The 24515-nt window shown below is 47.5% G+C and overlaps 1 protein-coding gene across 1 annotated transcript; it reads left to right on the top strand.

Annotated features, from left to right (window-relative positions):
- The first annotated feature begins 6217 nt into the window (after positions 1 to 6217).
- Positions 6218 to 23564, top strand: LOC119375933 (uncharacterized). Its single transcript, XM_037645954.2, has 2 exons — positions 6218 to 6344; positions 23304 to 23564. The coding sequence occupies exons 1-2, from the start codon at positions 6219 to 6221 to the stop codon at positions 23562 to 23564; spliced, it is 387 nt and encodes a 128-aa protein (XP_037501882.1). The 5' UTR covers position 6218.
- The last annotated feature ends 951 nt before the right edge of the window (positions 23565 to 24515 follow it).

Here is a 24515-nt window from a genome sequence, read left to right as displayed (position 1 = left end):
CCTCTCAGCAGGGTTGCGATGTTCCATCGCAATGGTTCGCCAGGAGGATCGAGAAAAGCTCAACTTGATTCGGTTGTGGTCGCTTCCTATGCTGAATTCACCATTTTCATCGATGTTCATGTGGGTGAGACGTCGTGCTAAAGCAGGTGTCGCAAGCACGTAATCAATACAGCTGCGACTGTTCCTGGCGCTCCAGGTGTACTGTCCTTCACATTCTGGACGAAGATTTAGCACCTCTAAGGCAAGTGTACGTGCCAGTGTCAGCAGTAATTCCCCATTGGTATCTTGGAACCCATCCAGAGCTTGGAGGTGCCCATTGAAATCGCCCATAATGAGAACCTCTCGATGGCTTGCCCATCTTGCCACGTCTTCCCTGATGCACTGCGCCATACTTGAGTTTCCAGCATCGGCTCCAGCAGATACGGCAAAGTAGACCACCCCTACCAGGACTGGGCAGCCCCTGCAGGTAGCCCCTCGACCCACATGTGCTCAACACACGGGCTGTCCAGCTTCTTCCAAGCTGACCTAGTTTTCCACAGGAAACCGATTCCTCCCCCTTTCCTCGATTCACCTGAACGGTTCAAGCTAGCCCACTGCCAACTTTTATGTACTGGTGGCTCTTCCGTGACTCGAAGGTGTGTTTCAGCCACGGCATATATCTCTATGTCTTCTTCGCCCATCATCTGGTACAGTTCTTCCCATTTGCTCGCCGTTCGAGCACCATGTAGGTTAAGGAAGCCTACATGTATGTCTTTGCTCTTTTTGCGGCTGCGGCGACGGCGGGCCGTCTTTTTCTTTACGTCCTGTGCCAGGAGCGCTTCTGCCACCTCTGTGGATTGGCCATTTGTAGGATTGCCTGTCCCAGGGCAGTCATCATGGAGGTTGTTGGTTTCACACTCCATGCCCTGTGCTTGTGGTTGCCTGACGGGCGAAGCCCTAAAAAAGCACATAGTCTGCGTCCCAATCGTTGCCCTAGTTGCTCGGCGACGTGTTCACTGTAGGAAGTTCCATTCGTCTTATCCTGGAGAGCCTTTGTGACACTGACGAACTCCACGCGTGTTCCAATGTCTGAGCAAATTTGACGTAGGTTTTGATTCCACAACTCGCACTTGATCCGCATGGTATCGTCTTTGGGTCCTACTTCTGGGACGCCGTACACCACGAAGAAGTGGCCTTTGGCTCTTGCCTTCCAGGAAGTTATTTGGGACTTGAACCTCTCAGTTGAATCGTGTGGAGATGTGTCGTCTTGGATGTCGCTGAGACCGGCGTGCAGTACCACGATGGCCTCTGTTGAATCCAGACGTCCGTCGCAGTCTCGATGGCTTCCATTGTTTCCACGAACGTAGCATCTTTTTCGTACGGCAGTGTACACCTCTGTGCCATGCACTAGCTTGGAGGACTGCCCGTTTGAGTCTACGTGCATTGCCATCCCCGTAGACGAATGCGCCCGGAAGTCCTGCTGGCCGTTCTGGGGGGCTGTTGGCTGTTTTCTTGCGCGAAGATGGTATGGAGGTCTGGCTATCCTCTGCCCTCTCCTTGCGCAGTCGCTTCTGAGCCCGCTTGCTGCGTTTGGCCTGCCATCCTACGGCCTCCGCGGGAGAGCCACCCACTAGCTCTTGATCACTCTTGGGCTTGTTCTGGGATCGGTCTATCACTCTGCCATCATCGACGGCCGCGGCTTTGACCACTTGATCGCTGTTGGGCTTGTTCTGGGATTGGACTATATCTCTGTCAGCATCGACTGCCGCGGCTTTGACCGCATTCCTCTCATCGCTTACGTTCTCTGCAGACTTGGTCACTTAGCGCCGCCGAGTGCGACCGGCGGCGGTTGGTGACCGGAGGCGTTTGCTGGAAGCGCGTCGCATCTATGCTCATCGCTTCTTGTGCGGACACCGTACACAAGAAAAAAATGCTTCATTTAGGTTAGCCGATGCCACAGGTGTGCTGTAAAGTCATTTGTACTCACCGGAATCGTGTATACTGAAACCAGAAGCGCCGATAACACGTAGACGGACTCGGTCAGTACGCTATGCCTAACCTTAGGTGGCAATCATGGTGGTAGAATATGATGGTGGTAGTCATACTTGGTGGGGATTATCTCGACGCAGGCCGAAGGTAAAAGTGTGTGCATTTTAGCTTTGCATGCATTTTCACTATTACCTTAAAGTGCCGCTGAGGTAAGTGAGTGTGCAAGAATTTCCAGAGTTGCGTTTCAAGCGTGACGGTATCAAGCGGAGGCTGTTTTCTGGTCTCCCCACTGGAAGGACTCATTTACATCTCGGCAAATGCGCGGCGATGTAACACAGTTACTGTCGCTGTTCACACCGATACTTCTAGACTTGTAAACATCAAAATGCAGCAGTACATTGCGAATGTAAACCTGATAAGTATGTGCGTAAAGTGTAAACATTCACGGCTGCTGTGCTCCAGAAAACTTGTGGCGGTTATTGGCGCCGCATGAATAAAAAAAAACACGGTTGATCCCTCCGTCATAGGAATCGGAATAACACGAAAGTAAAGCGTGCCCTTACAGAAGTAACTGAATGCTTACTGTACATTGATATAAGAGAGTTTGCACAATGTATATTGATGTCTGGCAGCTAATGGCGCCGTTTAACGTGTATGCACTCACTTTGATGATTGGTGGTACATATGCATCCCGATGGCTAACGTCCCTGTTAAATGATTAACAAACCCTTGTGGTAGCTGTAGTAGTTAACGGTGAAAGCGTAATCAGTGAACGAGGTGTGATAGCCAGAAGAGCGTCGTATATTGGACGCAGAGCTTGTTCGCCATCCCGCGGCATGTTAAAATGTGATTGAACAACCACGGCTGCACTAGAGGGAAACGCAGAGCGCGTCGTGTCGCCCCGGTAGCCTGGCCGCGATTTTTCTCGGGGCGAGCGCGACAACGGGGAACGCGGGGTTACAGCCAGGTGAGGCAGGCGCGCGTCGCAGAGCTATTTTAGGGGCGAAGCGGCACCCGTTCGTCCCTCGTAGTCGTCGTCGTCGTAGTAGTAGCGGTAGTAGTAGTCGTAGTCCGTAACAAGTCTTACGCTTTGACCTCCAAGGTGGTGCCGGTGGGAGATTTTTCCTGTGCGTTGTTGAACAATAAAAAATTCGCAGCGTGCGCGTTAACTAAAAGCCGAATTCTTCTGTCTCTCATTCCCCATTAGCAGCCATTGGCATGTTCCAGTAGGAAACGTTAGTAGAAGTAGAAGTGTAAGTGTTAGCTAAAAGCCGACTTCTTCTGTCTCTCATTCCCATTAGCAGCCATTGTTTACCTCCAAGGTAGTGCCTGGTGAGATTTCTCCTGTGCGTGATTAAACAATAAAAATTTTGTTCAAAACGCCGTTGATTGATGAAATAAACCAACGAAAGACGCCAGATGTTTTGTAAAAGCAAAACGAAAGAACGCCAGATGTTTCTAAAGCAAAACGAAAAGACGCCAGCTGCTTAACGAAAGACGCCAGATTTTTCGAAAGCAATGGTTTTCTAAACAATGAAAATTCACAGCGTACATGTAAAATTAAAGTGAGCTGCAAGTCGTCATAACTCATCTAACCTTTAGTATAAACGCGCCCGATCTCACGTCGGTGATGATGTACTGGGCAGAATTCACGGAAGATTCACGGTTTACCGATGAACCTCCGCAGCTTCGCCCACTCATCATCATTCACTCCGTGGATATGCTGTGATTTTTGGTTTGTATTAGCGTGATGCTGAGCGAGGGCGACGCTTTTACGACGCTTGGGCAAAGGTCGCCACCTCGTGGTGTGTTAAGCTATTGACAAAATTTAACTTCTATTGAAAACGCGCCGAGTGGGACGGACGCGTAACGCGTTGCAGGTGCTAGTCGCGGAGGCCACGGCAATGACGAATTACTTACCTTACTACTCCCAGAGGTCAACACCACCCAGCCGACCGGGAGTGTGGTAGATATAAAAGGCGCGTTCCTAAAGCCCCCAGAGTCTAAAGCACACGGCCAAGACGTTCTAAAACGAGTTAAAAACATGTGGATACCGCCTAACGTAAAGACCTTCTTCTTCAAGCTTCATACAGGAACCTTGCCAGTGAAAACGTGGCTGGAGGATAGAGGGATTTATGTACCATAGGGAAGCATGTGTTTCCTGTGTAATCGGCCTGAAACTATTGAACATGTATTCATTGACTGTAATAATGTCATATTCTTTTGGGACATATTGCAGAGGACCTTAAAGATAGAACTACCTCTTAATCCGCACGGAATTAGCTTTTTGCCCTTTGAATACTCTGTTCCGCATTTGGATGTTATCTTTTTAGTGGGTCTCCATTCGGTTTGGCGCAGCATGTTAGCGTATAGACACTGTGATGTTAAAGTTCATCTGTTCATGAGTGTTTCGTGGAAATTGTTGTCAAAGTTCGTGAGGTGTGTAAGACGACTGACTGTGATGAAGATGTGATAGCTCTGTTTGATGCATTAACGCACATGAAACGGATATGATGTGTGCTTGTTAGACGATCTTGACCTGTAGTCAAGAAGTCAATAAAGAAAAAAAAAGTGACCGTGGCGCAGCGGATAGCGTGCCCGCAACTGTTGTTGCGGACCGAGCGGTCGTGGGTTCGATGCCCGTTCCCGGTACCTTTTCTTTCTTTGCCATCTGATTGTGTATATTTTTTCGACGTCATTTCCGTGACGGAAATACGTCACTGAAGTCTTGGTGGACCCCGGCATAAAACACTTTTGTGTTAAAAACAAAGTGCTGAAAAGCTTAATGATCGGTGTTGGCTTCTTTGAACTGCATATATATTTCTGCACATTCAAGAGGAAAGCATTAGAACTGACAGCGACTTCTCATAATGCCACCGTCATCCACCATGCTTCCATCCTGCCACCGTCATCCAGCTTGTTCAAGTCATCCACCAAAACATGTTTTGTTCGCCACCATCAGCCAGCATTTTCCACTTAACACCAAAAGAACCTCGCCACCACCACCACCATCTGCCACCATTTTTTCCACTCTCGCCATCATCAGCCATTATGACCACCACAGCTTCCACCACATCCACTATTCTTTCCACCTTGTCCACTATTGTTTCTGCCATGTCCACCAAGATTTCCAGCATCCACCAACCCACGATTTTCAATAAAGATATTACGGTTTCTCTACCACTTGCCTAACAAAGTAGGCAAAATACATGCGTCTTTGGAATTACGGACTTGTGATGCACAACTAAAAGAATGAAAATTGAGTGGCAAACGTACTAAACAGACCAAGGTGTGAACCATTACTGATTCACGAACTGGTAGCTTCACACTCAGGTGCCTCGTGAAGCAGTATGCTGTGCCAAGACGCTCTGTCGTCCGGGCGGTGACCCGTGGTTTCAGGAAGCGTTGCCTATGGTGTCCAGTGTCTCAGTGAATTGCATTGAGCAGTACGACGATACCTGTTTTCTTCTGTTTTGTTGTCACCTCGTCAACCAAACATTCGCGATTAAATCATTATTCGGAAAATTGCAGAGTATTTCCCCGCACAAAGCACTACTGCCAAAAAATTAAACTCCAGCACTTGTCAAATAGGTGCCGCAGTGCCACCGTCGGACTGCCGAGGGGGGAGGGGGGGCTCCTTAAAAAGTGGAGCCCCCCCCCCCCACACCCCGACTTTAAGCCCTGTCTCCATGTAATGTTTCAGGGAATGCCGCCACAGCTTTCAAGTCGCAGAACCTTATTCACTACACACGAAGAGATCGGAAAACACGGCGAGCCACAGCCCGCTCATATACACCTTCAAGCTGACTCCGTGGAACGTTTACAGAAGGAACGCCGTTCCCACCGTTCCATCACGAACGTAGCGACTCACCATTACAGTTCCACCGATCCTTAAAAGGAACTAGTGCCAGGAACGCCGTTCCGTGCAAAACTGTTCTGCATAACGTACCCTATTCGATAACTATTACCCGCTTTTACCTCCTGCGTGAACCAAAGCCAGCACACGCAAAGCGCTTTGGGCTCCGAAATTTTGGGTGCCCTATTCGAAAACTCCCTAATTAAGCCAAGGAAAGCATGTGGGAAGGTTGTGGCTTCATATTCCACCGACGGAGATGGTGCTTTTTCGTCTACAGCAATTCCTTTCAGTTTAGACGATAATCATTAGTTATAACATTGCTAGTGGGTACAAGCCAGATGTTCAACGGACAGCAGCAGCGAGCAGGCTAACCGACATCCGGTCGCGCCTGGGCATGGACTGGGGCCTGCTGCTGAGCAGACTGACCGCGGTCGAAGGCCAGGGCCAGTGCCTTTACGCGGCGGTGCACAACATTCAAACGGGAGCCTGCATCGCCTACGAGCCGCCTGAGATATACCCGGTGAGCTCAAAGAGAAGTGCCAATTTCTTTACTGTTAGAGCCCTCTAATATAAAGTCTTTCTTGAGAAGAAGACCAAGTTCAGTCGATTAATACTTAAGCAAACCACATTGAGCTGGTTGTGTATAGTTATAAGAATATAAATGACTACGAATTTATATACTAGGTGTCGTTCCTTGCCCTCCTACTTTTCCCAGCTTGGGTGGGGGTGGACGGGAAAGCGGTGAAGTGGCCCTTTACTCCTCCCCTCCGGTTCCTCCAAGTAAATAGCCTACGTAAACTGTGTAAGCACAAATTTTCCTTGAAAAAATGTGGGCGATTATAACGTTAAACTATCCCGCATTGTTTCCTTCCGTATAGGTCGTTAACTGTTAATGATTGGTCGAAATTTTCTGGGTCATGCTCACAGCACCTGCTCGTAAAACGACGCAACAAATGACGCGTAAGTGATCCACCGCGTAATTACCACTTACGCATGACTGCGTAAAAAAATAATAATGAACTATTTTCAATACGGCGCATTGTTTGTCATTGGTTCTTCGCTATTCGTCAAAATTTTCACTGTGCCATAAAATCGCCTCCCTGTTACGCGACGTCACAAGTCCTGCGAAAACTCGCGTCATTAAAATGAAGTGTGCACAATAAGCAGCACATTACTGTGCTGAACAATAACTCATTTTTTTTTTCGATTAGCCAGACAGTGTCTCTTTCTTAACGTAATTTAAGAAGGCTACCCGCCAATCACATTGGCAGTGGCTGCTTATAGCAGCGCGCGAGATGGATTCATATGTGTATAATAGATACTTTCAGTAGTAGTATAACGGTGTTGAGCTGTTTTTGCGCGTGTACAACTCTCTGTGAACTCATCGCTGCGGACAAAGAGGTAGAGAGAGAAATAAACATCATTAGGAAGATACACAATCCTTTGCAGGTAGGCAGCCTTCTTAGCTTAGAAAACCGTGGACGCTGATCATCTCCCTAGTGAGGTAGATCAAGTAACGGGGCAAACTTGAAAGCTGGTCTTCTCAATGTGCTCGAGTCCACTGCCTTGTTACAAGCCGCCACGATCGCTGCAGGCTACCATATGATAAGCCAAGTGAAGCAGGCTAAAGTGCGAATCTATTTTAGCTGTCCTGGCTAGGCACAACTAAAATACTGGACACTTCTGCACACTCATCAAATCACAGCAGCTTGAATATGGAGCAGTGGCGATGCTTTTCGTTTTCAAAGAAAGAAACTGAATTTCCTGAAAAAGGAGAGCGTTTGAGCGGGCTATAAGACGCTTACTGGTTCCCGCCCATATATGCGTCGCGGATTACTTAAATTTCAGGCCTGACAGAACAAAATAAAATCATGACTGATTGTTGTAATGTTATAGAGCCCTTGGTGAGCGATAGCCTCATCTGCAGTGCTCGAGCGCAAGACAGACAAGCGTGGAATAGGCAGCCCGCACCGCAGGTAGCCTACAGTGCGTGGTCATGACACACAGAGGACAGTCGTCACAGTAGAATCGTAGTAAAAATTTTATTATATTATTACGTTATTGCTGCGTTCAAGCAAAACTTTGCCTGACTTGTTAGTTTCCCAGTCTGCAGCCGACAATAACCACTGTCGAAAGTGGGGTGGGGGGGGGGGCTCCGTTCCCTTAACATTTCTCAGTGGGGGGGCTAGCACCCCCCTTGCCCCCCCCGATAGATACGCCTATTGGCCGCGAGATCGAGCAGAGTCACCGCCTGGCGTCTACTGGCTGAAGCGCGCCTAGTGTGGATTGCTCCCTGCGTCATCTGCTGCATGCGCATTGTAATAAGATCAGTGAATGCGACTTTCGAGAGGGCTGTGTATTGGTGTCGTACCCTTCGTTCGCCAGAATCATTTCAGTGTTAGTGCCGCTTTCTGGTTCAAGCACGTCGTAAAGAGCGTTTGGCATAGTCCCAAACATAAGGAGCATTAAATAGTGTGTGAATGCCGCGTTTTAGCGACTCGGTGGTAAACAAAAGCGAGGCTCATGCACTTTCGCGTTGTTGTTAAGTGTATAACTGCGGCACTGTAGTTCATGATGAGCTTTAGTTGTGCTTAAGATGTCCTTTTATTGTACGGTCGTGGTCCCACTACAGCGAAATATTTCTATCAAGTGAAGTCTGACACTTCGGTACTCAAACTGTACCTTTAAAAAAAAAAAGACTATAGAATGACACGGCAGTGATAAAACGGAGTTCCCGCGCGCAATTTTAACTTTGGGCGAAATTTATGCGGAAACACCCGTGTGCTTAGATTTAGGTACGCTTTGAAGAACCCAGATGTTTAAAATTAATCCTGACGGCGTGCCTTACATTTTTGTCGTATAATGTCACGCAAAACCTCATCATTTTTTTTTACATTATCTTGAGCGTTTGTGTGGAGTTGTTATAAATTGATGGAAGGCAGCGGACATGATTAGTGCGAGAAAAAAAAACCTTATTCCATAAAATATTCCATAAATATTCCATAAAATATTCCATAAATAAGATAACCGGACCTTTGTTGCATCGTGCACGTAATCAATGGATGAAAGCTCTGTGCTCAACTCTTACCTGCGTATGCGTATTCGCACGAACAGTGCTATTGAAGTCATTGCACAGGAATGTGGGCTGGTATACAAATGAAGAAGTAAACACTTCAGTAGTTCAGGCGTGCTACAGCAGTGCGTAGTACACAGAACACAAGCTAAACACGTACAGAGAAAACAAAAAACGTCGTATAGTGCGTAAGCGCAGACTGTCTCCAGGGCGAGCATCCCTTTCATCGGCAGATTGCGCTTCTCTCACTAGTAATAGTAACGTTGGATGATCTTCGTTCATCGATTCAACAATGAAGAGCGTATATATTATCAGTAAGCTGCAACCAAGCAATCAACGCAATTTATTCGCCGTTAATCGCTCAAACAGCTCACAACGAAGCGCCGCTGTGTGCATTTGTATACGCGCCGCCGACCGCCTCTCCACACTAACGCGGCGACGGTGCTGCCTCCTATAGGTCGATCTCGCGGCGAATAGGTTTCCCAAGGTTTCCCAAGCAACGCTTAGCGGCGCTGCTGCTCTTGACAGGCAGCGCCATCTCTGGCAGAAAAAGAGAAACTGGGGTTTAAGCAGCGAGCGTTTTCCCTTCTCTCCACCGCGTTGCCGCTCGCTTCTGTGCACGTGCAGAGCTCTCGCGGCGCCTCACAATGTACCGCCTGCAGTGCGGGTTCAAAAAGATCTCACAGCTGGACAAGCACTTCCGAAAAGCGAACTCGATAAAAGGAGAAAGGCTCGTCAATCACGTTAACGGTGAAGAGCAGACGATCGCGACGACAACGACGCCCGACTCAAAGCGAAATGCATTTCCCAAGTCGCGATTACAGCGTGTAGGACGTATACGTCGAGGTAAGTCTCATTCTGTCATGTTAAAGATGAATAATGGTCCACATGCACTCCGAAATGAAGCCGTACACGCTATGGATGTTCTGCGGTGTGGACTACGAATCATATGATTGTTGTTTTGATATGACATGCTTAACAGTAGCAGCCGTGTACTTTCATGAACAAACGTTTGCGGCGTGCGAAAAAAAGAAATTACATGGCCCTGTTTCCTGAGGTTAGAGTCAAGTCCTCCGTGCCGCTGGAGAATCAGCTAGCTGAGCTTTAACCACTGTGAAGCAAGATGAACTGCTCGCCTCGTTTTTTCGGCTCTCGTGTCATGCTTGCAGTAATAATAATATCTGGGGTTTAACGTCCCAAAACCACGATATGATTATGAGAGACGCCGTAGTAGAGGGCTCCGGAAATTTCGACCACCTGGGGTTCTTTAGCGTGCACCTAAATCTAAGTACACGGGCCTCAAACATTTTCGCCTCCATCGAAGATGCAGCCGCCGCGGCCGGGATTCGATCCCGCGACCTTCGGGTCAGCACTCGAGCACCATAACCACTAGACCGCCGTGGCGGGGCCCTTGCAGTCTCTTTTTATGATATCGACTTGACAGGCGTATAAAACCTGCTGCGCGAACGTGGCCACAAAATCGCACAAAGTCAGAAGGTGACAGAAGGTTACTTCAAGGTTGCAATTGCAAAGCATGTATTAAGTGCCAGTTGTATTTAGCGGCTTAAATATATATCACACTAATAAAGTGACAAAAACAAAGCAGACCTGCAGAACGATGTCAAAGCTTGCTGAAATGCACGGACGTCCGTTCCGGCGTGATAAAGCAGCCTTCCCGACGCGTGAATTGCAGGCGCCGAACTTCTGACAATGTGCCGAGTTCAGTTGAATTCAACCAACCGCGCAACGCTAACGGTATAGCGCGAGTGTGAACGTTCGACAACGACGGGTAGGTCTCACGAACACGGGGAATCAAAACACAAAGTTGTTTCACCTACAACCGTAACTGGACTTTCACAATGCGAGAAGACAGCGTGTAATCATTACTGTATAGTTGCTGCGTGCATGAGCCGCGTTACGTACCGATTCAGGTAGTCGAAACGAACGAAAGCGATGAACTCAGACAACCAAAATAGAAGGCGAGACAGCGCTGTCAGCTATCCACGCTTGCCGCCTTTATTTCTCGTGCGACACGACTGGGAAACAATAGTTTCACACGTAAATCCCGTGCCTTGGTGTTGTCTGCACTGTTGAGGCAGCCCAGGACACAGGAATACCTCTGACCTCACGTCCACTTCCGTGAGGTTAAGCCACCCTAGTGAGGTCGCTTCTGCCCAGTGTGTCCAGAGAACATCTACCACTTTGGTGTGTCGGAATGGAACGAAAACCGAAAACGAAAAAAAAAAACGATAGTTTTGACCGGAACGAAAACGTAACCGAAACTTTATCTATTATTTCGTTCCTCAGTGAAACCGAAATTTTTTCAATCGTTTTTCGGTTCACGAAATAACTTCGCAATTCGGAACAACTGCACTCATGAGCATATCTCAGGGTGCGGTATTAGCGCGTACCTCAGGCAGGAATTCCAAAGCAAAGATATGTCGATATTGTGTGAAAAACGAGAACAGTGCCAACCAGAGATGTTTATATTAACGCAAGTGGACTTTTGCGCGCATGTCAGGCAGGCCAAAGTGGAGAGGACATTGTCGGCGCTGAAGTTTGTTACAGCGAAAGCTGTTATGAGATCACAACAGCTGATTTTGGAGCCATAGTTGTCTGCCGCCGGCGGTGTACGTGACCGCTATTGAGTGATATAAGAAAAAATTATGTGAGAAACAAATTTCTAGAATCGGATGGGATTTTAACCCGCGCCCTCTGCGTGGCAGTCGGGTCTTCCACCACAGTGCCGCGCTGGTGCTTGTAACTCCTTCGCAAAAACTGTCTACTAACGTCATGTCGGGCAAGGAATCGTGTTAACATATGTAATATAGCGTGGCAGAAGAGTAAAATAACAACCAGTCACCAGACAATGCTAATAACGCAAAGAGTGTGTGGTTTAATGCTTCCCACCAGTGTTGCGGAGTTGCCCCACCAGAAGTGGAATGACTCCGGAATCATTCCGTATTTTCGCGACCCCGGAATGAAATGGGGACAACGCTTGGAGGAACGGAATCAGAATGGAATTACGTATTTTTCCGAAAATAGAACACGTTTTCGACTACGTGCTGTTTTTCAAACTTCGAACATTAATAAATCATAGCCTCGAAGTTAAGAATAAAGCAGTATTTTTAAAATGGCTTCGCTGATTACAAGCATGGTACACTTATAAGGTACACTACTACAAACCGAAGCATAATTTAGTGTACAAACAAATGCATTATCCAAGCAGATACTGGGGGGACAAACAAATTATCCCTGCGCGTTGGGTCCCATTGATACCCCCACACGAAAGTGGCGAATACTCTATGCACAGCCCGATCTTTATCTCACGAGCAGTTTAGTACCCGACGCACGTAAATAACCTTTGCGACAAGGAAGACATTGCGTACCTGCGCACATGCGAACACAAATAAGTTCTCCCCATCCATGCTTGCGAGGTGCGTGACAAGCATGAGTGCTGACGAGCAGTGCGGCCCAGTGTTCCGTATTCGATGCAAAGGCACAAGGTGCCCGAACGGTGCACTGTTCCAACTACTACCAGCAGATCTAGAGGATTTTGTTCCCCATTAACCAAATCTTAGTTTTCTGCATATTCACGACCGGTCCAGAGGCGTGGCAAAACTGCTTGGTCTTCTTCAATACTACTTTTGTCAGCATAAAAATACGCTATGTCGACATTTTAGCATTAACACATTTAAGCTTAAACAATATTAAAACACCACCATTCGTTCAAAATCTTGAGCATGCAAATAGCGGGAGAATAGCGGGAGAGCTGCCCCTATGGGAATTAGTAGGGTGGTTGTACTGCCCGACATATGTCACCAAGCTACTATCCCTCGACCTTGGTAACGTGTTTTGCGTACTTTTGCAGTTCTTAATGCATCTGATGACATCAGCTTTATGGGGCGTTCATTCTTAACTCGATAAAACTATCAAGATGCCTTTCCTACGTTGAGGAATCACAGGAATGGAATTGAACTGCCCGGCCATTCCCAGAGCGGGAATAGGCTAAATTTTTTCATTCCGAGGAATTGAAAGGAATGGAACTGCGACAAGTTCTAATTCCCCGCAGTGGAATTGGAATGGAATGGAGGCTCCCATTCCGCAACACTGCTTCCCACCCACTGCAAAGTGCTCAGCCATAATTCTTCATAATCATCAGCCACAGCACAAAGTGCACATAATGCCTTACAGATGTCTAGCGGGTACCACGATTCTCTGAAGAATGACGCAAAATGGCATAGTTGGAACTTTACTTCAGAAAAATTGCGATGATTTATGACGTAGTAGGTACCTTGCGTGTGGACTTGTATTAGTTGTCCCAAGAGACTCTACAGCGGGCTGTACAAAGTCCGCTCTTCGAGCTTTCGCTGTGACTGTGCTGCGTGTTCCGCGCAGGCCTGGCGATCTTTTATCAGAACAGCGGTCTCGCACATCAGAGAGTGCACTCAATGACGTGCTGCTTTCGAGATCGTGCTCACTCCATTGACACAAAGCATTGAGCCCACTAAAAAAAATTGTATTTGTCTTTTGAGAAAATAAATACTATGACTTTGAAATTAATACAGGTTTGTGCTAGTTGGTAGGAATACGTGGTACACTTACTTCCGCTAATAACGTGTTTTACCTTCGTCCCACTTTCTTAAGTGGAGGGCAAGTAACTACATCACAAATCCAATGTTTTTTATGATTACCTTAACTTCAATTTTTCGCATACAAAAGAAAAAAAACCGTTACGAACCGTTACGGAGCATTTTATTTTCGTTCCGGAACAGAAACGGAACGGAGCTTTTTGCGGTGGAACGAAACTAAAACCGAAACGAAAAACATTTCGTTCCGACACCCTGCTTCTGCCATCGCGGAAATGCGCAGCTTCGCAGCTGACGCCCCCCCCCCCCCCCCCCCCCCCCCGTTACCTGCACCGACAGAAGAACGCGTGCGCACGTGCGCTACCGGCCGCTACCGTGAAAGAGGCTGAGTCGGCCGCGCATAAGCTCCAGAGCTTCCGACAGAGCCGCAGCGCGGCCAGCACGGCGCTGTCTTCGCGCCGCAAACTTGAGCTTGGGTTCCCTATGAACAGGATCTAGCGAGTTGTTAACCTGGCTCTTACACCGCGTTCCCCGCTTACGCGCTCACCCCGCGAAAAATCGCGGCCGGGTGCGGCACGACGCGCTTTGCGTTTCCCTCTAGTCCGGCCGTGGTGTTCAATCACATTTTAACATGCCGCGGGATGGCGACCAAGTTCTGCGTCCAATATGCGACGCTCTTCTGGCTATCACACCTCGTTCTCTGATTGCACTTTCACCGTTAACTAATGCAGCTACCACAAGGTATTGTTTAATCATTTAACATGCACGTTAGTCGTCGGGATGGAGATGTGGCACCAATCATCAAAGTGGGTGCATCCACGTTAAACGGCGCTATAGCTGCCAGACGTCAATATACATTGTACAAACTCTCGTATATCAATGTACAGTAAACATTCAGTTACTTCTGTAAGGGCACGCTTATAGTTTCGTGTTATTCCGATTCCTATATGACGGAGGGTTCAACCATCTTTTTTTCGACCAAGCGAGAATGAGCTGTTGGAAAACGGGACCTGGCGAGTTGTCTGGGCGCAGCCCAGCAGGACGGTCGGCTTGTAATAATCGCTGCCCTCTACCAGACTCCTTCGCTCTTCCGCCAGCGTGCACTTGGATCGTCAAGGCTACCTATCGATCCCTAACTCACAGCATTGAACAGACACACGCACGTGCGCAGTACATCATCTTGGGTGGATGGGCGACCGCATGAATAACTCGTGGGGACCTCGTTATCGCCATGGTTGCTTAGTCACAAGGTTTTAGCTGCCATGGATCCTAGACATTTCTATGCCAGACAAGGCGACCATCAGCATAAAGAGAGAGCTGGCTACGGTGATCAAGTCGGCCAACGTAGATGTTGCCACCTCGTCCGCGCTCGATTTCTTGTCGTTTGTGTACCAAACAGGCGAGGCGCAGAATGATCTGTCGTAGTACCTGCTTGTTTGTACCAGTTGACTACCCGCTCTCGCAGACGAAGAACTTCGAGATATTGAACTAACTTTTCCTCGAGTACGACACGGCGGTACCCTGAAGTGTTTCGGTGGAACGGCTCTTTAACATTGGATATGGTTCAACCTTGGTTTCTTTGGATAATTTTTGTCTCCATATGATCTGCTGCCAGCGGTGTTCAGGTTTGTATAACATACGTAAATTAGGACAGACAACTTGTCTGTTAGTCTAAGAACTTCATTGTCTGTTAGTTCTAATTAATGTTGTGTCTAGCAAGGAAGAACGCGTCCTTAAAATTCCCCTTCTTTCGTATATATATATACACGTAGTTTGATGTGAGTTTTAAATTCATCATTATTTCGCTTCAGGATTATTCACCATATATTAATCTAAAGTATCAAATGTAACGTTCAAGTAACAACACGTTCCAATGTTCGAAGTGTAACTGGAAAGCGTTCCTTTCGCATTAAAGGAGCACTGACACAAAAATTTTGCACCGTGTTTTTTTTTTTTTTTGCAATAGATAGCTTATGATCCACTTATCACGGCTGCAAACCTCGTTTGCGCGAGTGCGCGACGGTTATTTATTTAGAGACGTTTTTAGAGCGCCCAGTCGCAGTTTCGGTTTCAAAGAGCACCGAGCTAGGCAGCTACTTCCGGAGGACGGGTAACCACAGCTGGCCAAGTGAACACGCAAAATTGTGACGTAGGCGGCGCGCGAACGTGGGTGCGGTGGGCGCCGAACCTAACAACTACACGCGCGCCCTCTCGAGGGGTCCAAGGAGCAGCGATAGCAGACGACGCGCCGCTCGCTCCCGTGCATATTGAGGGCGCCTGAAACCGAACTCGGTGCTCGCTTGAACCGCTAAATTATTATTATTTGTGGCTTAAGATGCTCATCAGTTATCAAACTACAGGGACAATAACTTTAACGAGCACGGAGCACATTAAATACTGAAATAAAACGCGTGCGTTTCCGAAGCAGGTTCCGAGCGGGTTCCCCGCAGCAGCAGTCATGCAGGGCATTTATTTTTTTTTTCTTTGCATATTTTGACATTCAGCGCAACTTGAAGAACAGGTGGTGAATTAAAAGTGCTTGTTTTCTAGCTCGAATAAAATAGGCAGGTCGTCAGCGTACTGCTACTTTCGGAAACTTCATCAGGCACCTAGCGCTCTTTTAGTGCGTAGCGCAAAATACGCGCTATTATTGGTTTGACTGTGTTAGTGTTCGGAAGTCTTCCCACGGTTACACGGTATTTTTAACTAAGCTTATTTTGTTTATACTCTAAGAGGTTTACTTAGGAGAAGAGGGGATATTCCTCATGCATTCCTCTCTTAGGAGGAGGGCTGATATTCCTCAAATTCAGTTGCACTGCATTTGAGGAATATCAGCAACTTGAGTACCTTTCAAAATCTAGGAAATATAGCATGCCCACTAGTGCCTCGCCCATTTTAGTGTTCAACTGTTTTTAACAACGTGCATTTATCCAAAGCCATCCCCCTTTTACCAACCCCGCTGCCTCCGTGTCCCGCAGATATAAAGGTACGTTGCAATGTTACCCAATGCCATTTCAAATAAATTTGGGGTATGTATACACGTACAGGCCCTAAAACTAGACTACAACAAGAAACGCTATGCTAGGTGGCTTTTTGTAGAGGTGCAAGAGAACAAAAGAGTACTTACTGAAAAACTGGGTTTTATTGCATGAATTCATAACAAATTTTTTCTTTGGTAGTTTTGTTGTGAGCACTGATCCCCCCTCATTCGCTTGCAGGGTGGCTTCCGTTCCTTCTGCCTTGGCAAATCAGTAAGATGTTCGGTGCGGCATATATGGTTTCAGTCTTTTCCTCCCAGCGTCTTGCAATATTATTTATTCGAACATGTCAAAAGCATTCTGGTTCTCTAGGGAAAACATCACGCGGAATGCTTCCACGAAGAAGTCTTAATCGATCTCGCATACAGCAGTGCGGCAAAACACGGCAAGGTGTGGCAAAAAACTAATCCCAAATGCTCATTTCCCTGTGAGCTTGTAGTGTTGAAGCCACCTCGGTGAGAAAAACAAAGGCAGCTTTATTGGGTTCCGAGCAATTTAATGTTAGAGATACGGGGTGTGACTCGATCCATTGACTACTGCGCAAAAATCTACGGCATAAAGAATGCCGAAGCAATAATAGCGTTGCTGAGATAATGCTCATGAATATGCACGAACAAAAGTACGCCGGCCAGGCGAAAGGCTGCTTGAAGTTATAACCATTACAAAATCACTTACTTCGCATATCCGGGTGTTTTCTGTGGGCACAAATTTCTTGCGACTGATTTTCTTGGGCCTTCCTTCAGCATATATTTTTGTCACCGCTAGGAACGAAAAAAAAAAAAGCTTTTTTCTGTCCTCCGCGCGGGGAGGCAACCGAAGGCATAGAGACCCGACATACTAGCACGTCACGCTTCAAACATTAAATTCAAACGCGGAATTCCTGCGTCCACTCAACTTCAGGTACATAAACGCTTCTAGTTTGCAACAACAATGCGACAGAGGCGCGTGAAGTACCCTCTACTTGCTAAAATCGCCCCACTCCACCAGGGGCGGCGCCAGTGGAGGGTTTGGGGGGGCTCCAGCCCCCCAAAATTTCCGCCTGCCCCCCCTTTGCCCCCCCCCCCCCAAGAGCAAGCATAGTCAAAATACAATGCATATGTTCCCAGCCTCCCTGCCCCCCTGAAGGAACCCACTTGTCGTGGGTGCCCCCCCAGTAAAAAAATCCTGGCGCCGCCCCTGCACTCCACGCTTGAAAACAGTGATGCGTACCTACCGCCGGCACAGCGCTGCTGCCGCTGGACCCTTTGGGCGGGGCGCGAAGGCGAAAAGGTCACGTGTCGCCAACCGACTTATCGCAGGGCGCGGCGGCTGGATCAAGACATTTCGCTACTTTTGAAAGATAGAGGGACTTTAGCCGAACCAGGTCAAGTGGCGCCAGCTATGGAGGATTAGAAACAACTAACAAACGCGTAATCTATGTCCTCCGGGCATTCGGAAGCGCCCATCTCGACTCGCTAATATGGCTCTCAAAAACGGCGCCGAATCGGGACGAATAGATTGCTGTCGAAGCTTAAGGACATGAATCTAAAGCAAATGGAAGCATCAGTTCGGAACTTACACGTTACAGAGCGCACGGCGGCCACTTGATAGATTCGAAGTGGACGACAACCGCTTTTGGCAGTGCTGCCATGTTTTTCGGAGGCGCGAATGCCTCGCCGGCGAAGCTTGCCGTGCAAGTTGGACAGCTATCGCGCGTGCGGCGACGGCCGACGTTCTGCGGCACCGCGCCGTTGCGGCAGGCTTGCCGCTAGCGTGAGCGGGCCATAACATCTGCCAACGGGCACGACGAGCGAACAGCGAAAGAGAACACAACTAACACACGCAAAGCCGCAGGCACGGAGGAAGAAATGGCAGGTAGCACGGCACAAGCGCAAGAGCACAATTGTGCCCTTGCGCTTGTAACACAAAAGACGCTATTTGCCGTCTAAAAGACGTCTTGAACGGCTACCAAAAAGGGCTAATAGACGTCTTGGGCAAGACATTCTCGTAGCCGTAGACGTCTTTTCGACGTCCCGCTAGTTGACGTCTTTAGAAGACGTTTTGAAAAGACCAAGATAAGACGTTTTATAGACGTTCTTGTTTTTTCGCCGTTTTCAAAATTTTGGACTTTAGAAATATAAAATAAACTAATATAACTGTCTTTGCAGCATGTTTGGTCGGCAGCCTGACGGCTACCATAGGAAGATAGAGATTGAAGGGACCGAAATAGCTCCCGCAAGAGCACTTTCCTGTTTTTCTCCCACTTCCTATGTCAGTCGTCGAGCAAGTGACCAAACAATCAAGCAAGATCACTAACATACGTACATACCTGTTCACCCACGCATGTCCTCACTGTTGCATATATAAATTTTCGACGCTGAGTTTACTCGCGTTTATTGCGGACCGAATCAAGTTGTTGCGGTCGCTCATATATGCCGCGTGAATTATTGGCTACTTCAGCACACCATACATATCCCATTTTCATATAAACGACATCGGTTTATAATAAATTTGAACACGTACGCAGGGGATCAACACGTATACAGTACTACATAAATGACGTTTATCGGATGGCGCGCAAATAAATAATCGCGCTTCTCAGCAACAATAAATTATCCCATGATGCTGTCAAATTGGCTTTATTAATTAATAAAGCACGACCAAATGTGGCACAAAACACGTCGGAAGGTGACCGCACAAGGTGAAGCTGAGTGGCACAGCAGCAACGTAAATAAAATTCTGCATGAATGCACTCCAAGTCTCGTCAAAGAAACTGCACTGGCTTCCGCGTTAGCTGGCGTGGTCTCAGGCCCAATATCTTGCACAAACACCTGTGAAGAAAAGCTGCATACAGAGAAAGCAAGTAAGCTACGCAGGATTTACAACAAATAACAGATCATCAAGTCACTCTAAAGAAACATTTCCAGTTACAGATATGATAAAATGCTGTAATGTATTAAGAAACGACAATCAATTATAACCGCACCTACAGGCGAGGTGCCTACGGTAGAAGCTTTGCACTTTGTCAGCGACAGGCCGGCATAGTTGTAAGCATGCCTGCTTAAACTAAGTCGGTCTGTGACTAGCGTGCGAGCGTGGAGCCACGAGCTGTAGCGCGCAAAACATAATTACTCAAAATAGGGCGAGTCAGTCTGGCTTACGATTCGCACCGGCGCGTATACTATAGTTTCGCGTTCGACCACGTGGTTCAACCTAGCAAAGAACTGTTCACATTTTAATCACAATTCTAAAACCTTTCAGTAAAAGTGACGAAAAGTCAGGTGCACTTACCGAAAAAAGCACTCTATCCGAACGTGCACACGTTCTTAGCTGTTTGTCTGGCTGCAACGAAGGTGGTGAGCAGAACAATCGCTTCTTGAAACGAACGTACCGACGAACGTACCGTCGCAAAAAGCACAGTAAAGCTTGTTTCACCAAACACTGATGGAAAATATGCGACAGACAGTATGATCACCGTTACTTGATGCCAAACAGCCCGTAATCCGTTCATCCGTTCACAAACAAAAGCTGACAACGCTACACAAAACGCAAATGACCGCCGGCCGTCGCCTAGCTCTGCTGCCGATCGAGCCGCCGCGAACTGGCGGCTGGCGCGAACTAGTGGAGGAAGAGGGGAAAGGGGGAGGAAGGAACAAGTATTCTGATCTGAAACAAACCTCACCCTTCACCGAGCTGAGCACATCGTCACCATTTAACAGAAAAGACACAACGGTTCTCACAAAATGATCCCGCCTATTGCTCAATATTTAGTGAACATTCCTGCTAATAAATGTATCTGCCGTCGATATTGAGTCAAGGTGGAGCGCCGAGTGAAAAGATGTTCTTGAATGCAGGGGTAAACATGCGCGCTTCGACAACACCCGCTATAGCATCTGACTGCGTAGCATCACATGCTTGCCTGGCTTGCCTGCGTTTGCTTCTGTTGTCGTTCGCTGTTGCGCGAGCGTTGCGCGGCCTTAGCCGCCTTGGCTTGAAAAGAATATACTTACCAAACTGCTGATAGAAACCCGCGTTGCGAAGCGAAACCAATTATTTTGAGGGCTTTGTTTTCTGCGTCTCTTCTTTCACTAAAGCGACAGTCACCGCTCTTTAAACATGCCGTTTTGGCGTCTTTGCGCTCGTGGGCAAAACATTTGAAGAATCATTTAGATAGTCGTTGCGCGCGCACTTCCCCCACCCACGATACACGAAACCTCTATAAAACGTTTTATAGAGGTTTATGGAGGTTTTAAACGTTTTAAAGACGTTTTATAGAGGTTTTGTGTTTCATGGGCAGAATGTCTAAAAATGTCTCAAAGTAGACGTTGTGGAACTTCTTTAGCAGAATACACTCTGGCTATGTCGTAGCTGTTGAAAACGGTAATAAACGGTACGCAGGCATATTTGAGAGGCAAGTGCTTTATTTTGCAAAAATGTCTATTCTTGATCTTCTCGTAAAGCAAGATGTTTATAGCCGTCCGTAGCCGTTTCGAGACGTCTTTAGAGGTTTTGTGTTACATGGGAACCAGCCACCAGCCAACACAAACGCGTGACGCAGGTTTGTTTACACATCCGCCGCGTTGAAGTCGGCGTCGCGAAGCGCTCGCATCTCGCTCAGTCGCGCGGCATGCACTTTAAAATTGACTTTAAATATGTTCTAGGCAATATTGGCCCTTGATATTTCGTAGACGTTGTGTACGGCTCCACATACATCTATTTCACTCATTATCTCGCCTTCGAAATTTTGGTCAGTGCTCCTTTAACCCGGGAACTCGTTCCAAGATTGAGAAGGAAGGACTAAGCAAAAAGGTTTTTGGTTTTAAGTCAACACTTAGTCCTTCTCTGTCCTGTTGTTCGAGCTGTTTCTCGTTTTCTATGGGCATGTGCCAGCCGGCCCAAATAACACTGATTTGAGTTGCAGGCCTATACTCGTATGTAACAGCAGGGGCGTAGCGAAAAATTTTTTGAAGTGACCGACAACTGATTTTTCTCGACACAGTTTCTTACGGCGCGACAGGAAGCTCACCCTTCGTAGCGTTTGCATATGCAGTGGTTTATCCGAAAAGCACGTAGTTATTTTATAAGCAGTATTTTTCGATCTGAAAGGCTCCAAACACGCATGGAGGCTTGCTCCAGCAACGCTGAGAATTGATAGCGATGCCGCTAGCCCTTGTGAAAGCTGTCGTTCTGCTTTCGCAGTAGTTACCGTAACTATGCTTAACCACCTTTATTTTGAGCTTTCCAACCATTTTTGAAAATAGCAAGCTGTTACAATGAGGTGTGTGGCTTTATACAAATTCCCGGTATTTGTACAGCGTTGTGTGCGCCTGCGCCCAAGGTTGTCTGCGCCTGTTTCATGGATGGCTTGTCCCGGCGTCGTTACTCTCTCGATACACGAGCCAAGCCAAGTAATCGAAAACGTAACTGTACATATGCACGGCCGCACCGAGTAGCAGCGCGCGTCATTTCTGAGACGAAGTGTAGGTAGCAAAACTATGTCGCTGCAAAATCTTAGTGACCTAGAAACTGCGTGCACGGTTGCATGAGCACGCTGAAAAGTTGCTCAAGACGCGCTGACGTGCATGGGATCATTATGTCACGCGAAGGCAGCGCCACTTTAATGCATACTACTAACGCAGGCCTGTATGTACATTATTATGGAGAAATACCTTTTAATATAAAGAAACGAACAATATTTCAATACTAACAAAAAAAAAATCGTCGACCGCGTACAGCAATCAACGGTCACGTAGCCGTCTTCATCGGATCATTCATGTTTTTGCCGCCAGAGGTGCTACAGGTCATTTTTCGCGACTTTCAATCAAGAAATAAAAATATAAATCCATCTCTCACGAAAAAAACAGGGTTGGTTTGAGTCAGTGCGACGGACAATCTTTACATCAGTGGAGTCAACTCATTTCATATTCTGGACAATTGTCGGTCCCTTTAAGGGTGGTACGACACCCCTTTATATATGTTCGCGCGTGTATGCAAAATGCAACTTGCAACATACGTAAAAATGTAATGTGTGTAAAAATTGCAGGGGAGGGGGGTTAACCCTCCAAACCACCAGCTGGCTACGCCACTGGGTAACAGCACAATACAGAAATAGAGGCTTGCAACAAAAGAGATAGCCATGGCAAAGATGCTGGACTGTTACAGATGTAATAGAAACTGATTAGGACAAACAATTGAGCTTCTTGCGTGTTTGCCTTTTTGAGTCCATAACAATCTGTAACGTCCTTTCGATTAGATAGCTATCCACATGACATGGACCATGCTTTCTGACAGAGGCGGCATTTCATAATTCACTGAAAGAAAAAAAAAAAAGGTTTGCTGCCTTGTGCAGCCCTCCTAGATATTCAGGCTTCTCGTCTTCCCCAAATTGACGAAGATACCAGTGTCGCTGTGACTCACACGACCTGAGCGAAAACTTAGAACTGCTACTGGAACGCTTTGCCATTTGTAACCAGAAGCGTAGCCAGAAATTTTTTCCGGGGGGGGGGGGGGGGTTCAACCATCCTTTTTGTATGTTCGTGCGTGTGTTTGTATGTGTGCGTGTATATATGCACATGCAAAATCGAAAATTTTGGGGGGGGGGCGGTTTCAACCCCTCCAACACCCCCCCCCCCCTGGCTACGCCCATGTTTGTGACTGTAAGTCTGTAACCAGCTGCATTGTTCTATAGTTGTTACATGGTCCCGCTTGAGCCTTCCGTTTGGGACTCCGCACATCTTTTACGGTTGCATGCAGTGTCGAAACAGCCGTGTATTCTATAGTTCAATCACCTGCGGACGCAGGGGGTCTCCGAGTCCGAGGTCCGCGAGCTTGCGTCATCGCACCGGGATCCACTGCGCATGTACAGCGGTGGGGTGAGCATCTGCAGACTGCGCTTTGCTTTCCTAAAAATGGAAGGCAAGAACGTCATCCTGCTGCGCAGGCCGGACGCCAAGTGCGCTGTTGGATTCGCCAACACCGGTACGCGCCCCGAATGCACAGATGTGTCGCATGGCAAGGGAAGAGGCACGGACAGTAAAGAGTCCGTCCGAGTTCATATCTAGTCCCTATATGGTTCAATGGCATGGCATCGACCATCTTAACGAACGAAGAAGGGCGATCAAAAGCTTTGTGGTGTGGCCGCGACTTTCCGTTCTAGAGAAACACAATTGTTCCACCCATAGCACGTGCACCGCTGATGGCCCATCGCTACTGCGCGAGTAGGGCGGTACTCAAAGGTTCCTAATTAATTTTTGTGGGCCTCAGAAGGAATTTTTAGGAATATAAATTTGGAAGTTTCTTTATGCATATAGCTTAATCCTTATCGATGGTAAGTATTTACGCATGGTACATTCCAACAGAATATAATGCAGCCTTGCGTACGGGGGTGGGGGTCACTGCTGTTTCCCGTAACCTGCTTCCAGAATTTGCCGTTGATCCTGACGTGCAATTTCAGCATTTCGCACACGCTGTTCCGGGGCCAGATAACCCCTTCGAGGCGTCACGTCGATGCATTTTGTCAGAGTTCTTCGATTACAGGAGAATTGTGAATCACCACGGACGGCCGAAGGTATTCTCATAATTTGATAGTGATCAAACAGTGATCCCAATTGCTTTGGGATCACTGTTTTTACACTGATTGTTCCGCTTCCAACCAAGAAGAGATTTGAGTGATTTGGATTGGTGTAGCACTTGAAATCAACTGACTCTTCTTAGCCGAGTGAAGAACCACACTTATTATTAGGGGTGGAGTGCCTGAAATATCCGCCGTGGGTCGTCCCCGTATATTGCACAATTTCCGGGATTGGCCTACGCTTACCTCTTTATTGTTGATGCACAAACACTGCATTACTTTTAAATGGGGGCGGAGAGCTTGAAGCCTGCTTCACCTCCGCCGTGTGCAAAAATTATCATCATCACGAACCGGCACTCGCTCTAGCTCTTCGTCCTCTTCTTCGCTCCCAGAACACGTGTGCCGATTTGTCCGGTGTGGCACGCGATAAGTCTGATGAGCG

Source organism: Rhipicephalus sanguineus, unplaced genomic scaffold, assembly GCF_013339695.2.
Source record: "Rhipicephalus sanguineus isolate Rsan-2018 unplaced genomic scaffold, BIME_Rsan_1.4 Seq1031, whole genome shotgun sequence".
NCBI classification, from domain to species: domain Eukaryota; kingdom Metazoa; phylum Arthropoda; class Arachnida; order Ixodida; family Ixodidae; genus Rhipicephalus; species Rhipicephalus sanguineus.
This window is presented reverse-complemented; position numbering and strand designations above follow the sequence as displayed.